The sequence below is a fragment of the Eutrigla gurnardus genome, assembly GCF_963514095.1.
Source record: "Eutrigla gurnardus genome assembly, chromosome: 7".
In the NCBI taxonomy this organism is placed as follows: domain Eukaryota; kingdom Metazoa; phylum Chordata; class Actinopteri; order Perciformes; family Triglidae; genus Eutrigla; species Eutrigla gurnardus.
The window spans coordinates 18302705-18308704 of record NC_139921.1 but is presented as its reverse complement, the minus strand read 5'-3'; the positions used below and the strand labels follow the sequence as shown (position 1 = coordinate 18308704).

Genomic DNA, 6000 nt, shown 5'->3' with positions numbered 1-6000 from the left:
AGCACAGGAGACTGATGTTGCCTTCACGAGCCACTCGGAAAATTCCACTGTCGAATTAAAGTCTGTCCTCGTTTCACGTGTTGTTGTGCTTTTATTACCGATTAATTTGTAGGCCATTTAATAGATGTCTCGAGTTGTCTATTATTGGGTCGGAAGAGTTTAATTTATGATTTATAAATTGCATTTGCTCATTCATATTTATCCCTTTAAAAGTTATATGTGTTTTCATCATTGGGGCGAAAGACACCGATTATACGCTCTCACAAAATAACAGGCCTATTACTGTTTTTTTCCTCTCGGGATCATAGGCTACTGTGGTGGTAAACTAATATTTCCGACAGCCCCTAAAGGCAACCGGGATGCGGTTAGAGAAGTTCAGTGTGTTTGTTCCGCACGACTGTCTGTCAACAAAATCAACAGTTCAAACATGAATATTTGACAAGGTTTAAGGCAATATGTGGATGAGTGAACTGGTTGGTGAATTTGCTACTGCACAAAGCAGCTGCAGTTTGCATAATGAATTTATATACTATTTGTGGCCCCGTTGAGGCTTGCGTAATGACAGAACCCTCGATACCCCTTTCAGCGCAGCAATGGGCGCATATTTTTCGGCGGGCGCCCCTTAACAGCGAAATATGTTACAGTGGCGCCACCCATTGGAAAAACACTGCAGCATAAAGGCGAGTTTTTTTTCTCCAGACCTACAGCTAAGACAAAACGACAAATATGTGTACATTATTATTTTTCGATTATGCATTGTATTTTAACCTATATTAATCTATTATGTCCCTCGTAAAGGTCTATCAATATGCATTAATGAGTGAATTAATGATTTAAAAGATGTCGAAGATACTGAACGCGTTACAATGACGTCTTGAAAATAATAATAACAAAAATATTAATAATAAAACGCGAACATATTTCTAAATGGAGGGAAGACACACAACCGATCCCCAGTCCCCATTCCGACTGTTAGGACAGGTATTTAACATTATAAATCTTCAGAGTATAATCTGTATATATAATATATATATATTTTTTGGTAGGGGACCAAATCCAAATTAATTTCTAGTCGCCCCCTCCAAATACACGAATGGCTTTCCATTATCAAAAATATCACTTTTTCATTCACCCACAAACTGTATATTAATTATATTAAAAAAGTCTAGTCTGTGAGACTATGCTGACTGTTTACTAGTGCAGACGCATTATTATAGTTCACTTAAAGCCAATAAAATGCAATCAACGTATGAAGTCTATCCTTCAATCCTTGATAATACTACTTCCTTGAACTAAAACCACTTCTACCGCCAAAAAACGCAAAGAAGAAGAAGAAAAAAACCACTGCTAAAAAAAATAACATCAGACCGTTCGGAACGTTTCTTGCGTCACTTCCTCCACGTGGTCAAACCATTCCTTGCCTCCCGCCCGGAACAGTCGTTTGTCAACACTGTGCCGCTCCTTGTGTCTTTGTGTTCTCTTCGCCCGTCTCACCAGAATGGCAGCAAACAAAGAAGATTCCGACATTGACGACATTCTTTCCAACGAGGAGGAGCTCGAGAAGGCTCTGTGTGTGCTGGCTGGAAGCGACCCGGAAAACTGCTCTTATTCTCGGGTAAGAAAAGCTTCCCCGCGCCGCATCCCTGCAGTCATCGCCTTTATCCGCCTACTGTCTGGTCGCTTCGTGCTGCAGTTTTAGAGCCAGCGTTGTGTGTGTAACAAGTCAGCAGTAGTTTTAATGTTAGTATAATTTCTCATAGAGGGTTATAGTTTCTGAGCAAGTAATCTTGCTTAGTATGAATGCAGAGTTTCTAATCAGACAATACAAAATAACTACTATAGTCCTTTAGTACCTTTAGGACATGTCATCTAAAATATACTGCTGTGTATTACTATACCTTACAGGGCTACGTGAAGAGGCAGGCTGTGTTTGCCTGCAACACATGCACTCCCAGTGCTGCTGAGCCTGCTGGGGTTTGTCTGGCCTGTGCCAATAAATGCCACGATGGACATGATATCTTTGAACTGTACACCAAAAGGTACTTTGATCCAGGTATTTTGTATGTTGTGAGGTGATCATGCAATTTCAATCCCACGGTTTGCTTTATCCTTTTCATCATTTTTTTCCGATGCAGAAATTTCCGTTGCGACTGTGGAAATGGCAAGTTTGGGGATTTCAAGTGCCAGCTAATTCCTGTGAGTCCTCAAGTATTTCTAACAGAATCATCTGCCATTCATTTTTGGATTGTTGAAGTTATTCCATTGCTTGTATTCACAGGTCAAGGATGACAAAAATGTTAGAAATCACTACAATCACAACTTCAATGGCTGCTACTGCTCGTGTGACCGGCTGTACCCAGACACAGATGATCAAGTATGCCTTTTATTTATTTATATTCAATCTCTCATGTTGGTCAGATATTTTGCTGAAATCTACTGTTTGTGTCATCTGTTGCTACACAAAAACAAACTTTTTAAATGACCCTATAGGCCAACGATGAGATGATTCAGTGTGTCATCTGTGAGGATTGGTTTCACAGCAGGGTGAGCATAAGTCATGTTTTTGAAATGACATTTCTGAGCTCTTTAAGTCAGATTTACATTTTTTCGCTACTATAAATCCTTCTCATTGTGTAGTTATTTTGTCTGTTATCGACAGCACCTTGGTTGCACTACCGCGGAACCTGAGGAACTGCAAGAGATGATATGCGAGGCCTGCATGAACAAGGTTCCTGTCTTGTGGATGTATGCTGCTCACTTTGCAGGTATTTCCTTATCCCGAACTGCTTTTGTCACAGGCAGCAAACACAAATCCATATGACTTAGCAAACATTTAACCGTAAAATCCAGAGAGCCACAATCCATTTGTCTTTCCCCTTTAGTGCCACCTGTGATCAGCGTCAGTCATCCGGAGGAGGAGGAGGAGGAAGAGGCGGTGGAAATCAATGTTGAGGACGGAGCAGAAAAGGAAGAAGCCTCTGAGCCCAGTCAAAGTGTGGTTGAGGAGCCGTCCACCAGTGCTGAGCAAACAAAGCAGGAGGTGAGAAACCATGTTTCTGTGTTTGGATGGAGGGAAACTAAAGTCAGGTCTTGTTACTTTTTTATTGATGTGTTTTTCCAACTGTGCTCACGGCAGATTCAGGAAAAATCATGTGGTTAGAATTTTAAGACATTCCTATTCCCCCAATTAATTAAAGTTACATGGTCTCCGTTTAGATCTCTATGGCAATAAGCGGGTAATGGAGTTGTGTTTTTCGCTTGTGATTTTTCCCCAAGAATGCCACCACAGACACCCAGTTTGTAATTCTGCAAATGCAAGGGCTTTCATCAGTGGGCCATCAGCTGAGTGTAGTACACTACGTATATGGTACATTTTCATTGGTTGGTATTGGCTAAAAAAAACTTTGCTTCACAATTCTGGCCTATTTGACATGTTAGTCTATGGGCATTGCCTGTCTAAAATGACTGGCCACTTTATCTACTATCTAATATCTACTCAGCCAATAACATGGCAGCAACTCAATGCATTTAGGTATGTCTTGGTCAAGACGATCTGGTCTGTGTATTTCAGCAACTGCTGGGATTTACACACACAACCATCGCTAAGGTTTACAGAGAATTGCGTGACAAAGAGAAAATATCCGGTTAGCAGCAGTTCTCTGGGTGAAAACGCCTCGTTGATGTCAGAGCAGAATGGCCAGACTGGTTGGAGCTGATAGACAGGCAACAGTAACCAGTTGTTACAGCCGAGGTATGCAGAAGAGCATCTCTGATCGCACAACTTGTTAAACCTTGAAGCAGATGGGCTGCAGTAGCAGAAGACCACACCAGTGGAGTGCTGTCAGCTACGAAATGGAAACTGAGGCTACAAAATTGGACACTAGAAGATACGATAACAAAGATTACTTGGTCTGTGAATCTCAATTTCTGCTGCAACTTTCAGATGGTAGGGTCAGAATTTGGCATAAACAGCATGGATCCATGATGATGGTGGTGGTGGTGGTGGTGTGGGGGATGTTTTCTTAGCACACTTTGGGCCTCTTAGTACCAATTGAGCATAGTTTAAATGCCACAAGCCTCTCTCAGTATTGTTGCTGACCATCTCCATTCCTTTATGACCACAGTGTAACCATCTTCTGATGGCTACTTCCAGCTGGATAACGTGTCACGTCACAAAGCTCAAATCATCTCAAACTGGTTTCTTGAACATGAATTTGTTAGGAAAAGGGCCCTCATGTCCAGTATTTGCTCATTGTGCACATGCCCTCCGTGGCAGCTGGTGTTTTTTGTTGCCACAAGATGGGGCTGGAGGGTAATGAGCAGCTTATGGAGCATGTCCCAGCTCCTTTTATTGTACTTTCCCCTCCTCTGGGTAATTAGGGGAGAAATGACCCATAATGCACCGGCTTTCGCCAGGCTTCACAGGACAGCTTACTGTAAACTGAGTGATTTTCATCACCCAATCAGCTCATGGTGTCGGTTGCTTTGAGACTACTGCGGATGAGTCTGCAGTATGGAGATGTTCTATAAAGCCCAGGTGTTATATCCACTCCTCCTGCCAGTAACACAATAACTCACCCCATCCTCTGCTATCATTGTATCTTAGGAAGTGGCAAACAGGAGTTCCCCTTGCAAACGGACCCACGAGGAAATGACAGGCAGCCCTGCAAAGGCCATGACCAAAACTGTTGTATGCAGGCTGAAGGAGCTGCAGGCCAAGGGGCCGGAGAGGCCGAGACAAGGAGCGGTGTTCTGGCCTTACAGTTGGCGTGCCCAGCTCTGCACCTGCATGAGCTGCAAGGTAGGCGTCAAACTATAATGTGATCACAAGAAAGCCACTTTTGCAGGTTTTGGCTCTACATGTGACCCTGTTCCATGTAACAGTCTATGAAGTACATAGGCTTCTTTTCTTAATGTAAACACAACTGTGTGTTGCATTGTTGCAGAGGGTCTATGTAGCTTCTGAGGTGCAGTTTCTCATGGATCAGTCCGACACCATTCTGGCCTATGAGAATAAAGGGTTGGATGAGCCATTTGGGCAGCACCCGCTGATGGCACTGACGAGCTCGATGAACCGCGTACAGCAGCTGGAGGTCATTTACGGTGCGTGGGGTCCGTTTTCCTCCAAGGATGTAATCGTGCAAAGTGAAATTTATCGGAGAGGGGCGATTGATCGAGACTAATTAATCATGTGTTCCTCCCTCAGGTTTCAATGAGCTGACGACTTCGATCACGGCATTTTTAGACCAGTGTGTTACTGAAGGAAAGGTAAGAAATGGATGTCCCAATTGTGAAGTATTTCAGTCGTTACCCATGGGAAAAATAGTTGTATCCTCTCTGACTCAACCTGAACTATTCCCTCTCTGTTTCTATTAGACAGTCACAGTCGAAGCTGTACACCAATTCTTTGCTGAGCTGCGGGCTAGAAAAAGACAAAGGACCAATGCAGGACACCAGTAACAAGGAGGCCATACTGCCATCATATGCCTGGCTCATATGGTGCTTTGAATGAATGTGTAACTTGGAAGATGACCAATTCCCCCCCTCTATTGAATAAAGGGGCTTCTTGCTGCAACCAATGTGATCCTAAAGCTTGAACAATTAGTGCAAAGAGTACTGACTTGCTGTTGTTGTGAAGTGTTGAACGTTGAAAGAGTGAGTGTTTGAGTTAGATTCATGTCCGATTGTTTATATTCATTTATAATGATGCCTTAACTCTGAAGCTCATCACGAATATTACTTGAAACATTTCAGCACAGTATGCTTTAAAAAGACGTTTGAAAAAATTGTTATATTGTTTTGTATATCACATGATAATGTCATGTTCCTTCCTGTGAACCAGTTTGTCATTTTGACTGCGCTAAATACCATTGTGTTAAACTTGTTTGATGCAACCAGTTAAGACGAGCTTGTTTGTTAAAGTCATATGAACAAATCACTGTTTTATGTGGATTAATGTTCGAAATAGTTATCACATGGTTTTAGTGTACAAAACAACCC

The 6000-nt window shown here is 42.4% G+C and overlaps 1 protein-coding gene across 1 annotated transcript; it reads left to right on the top strand.

The window, feature by feature from the left end:
- The first annotated feature begins 1414 nt into the window (after window positions 1-1414).
- On the top strand, window positions 1415-5880 carry LOC311015557 (putative E3 ubiquitin-protein ligase UBR7). The gene is made up of 11 exons (XM_084012886.1): window positions 1415-1615; window positions 1906-2039; window positions 2136-2196; window positions 2279-2374; window positions 2491-2544; window positions 2660-2765; window positions 2883-3040; window positions 4607-4801; window positions 4947-5103; window positions 5207-5268; window positions 5377-5880. The coding sequence occupies exons 1-11, from the start codon at window positions 1499-1501 to the stop codon at window positions 5458-5460; spliced, it is 1224 nt and encodes a 407-aa protein (XP_083869012.1). The 5' UTR covers window positions 1415-1498; the 3' UTR covers window positions 5461-5880.
- The last annotated feature ends 120 nt before the right edge of the window (window positions 5881-6000 follow it).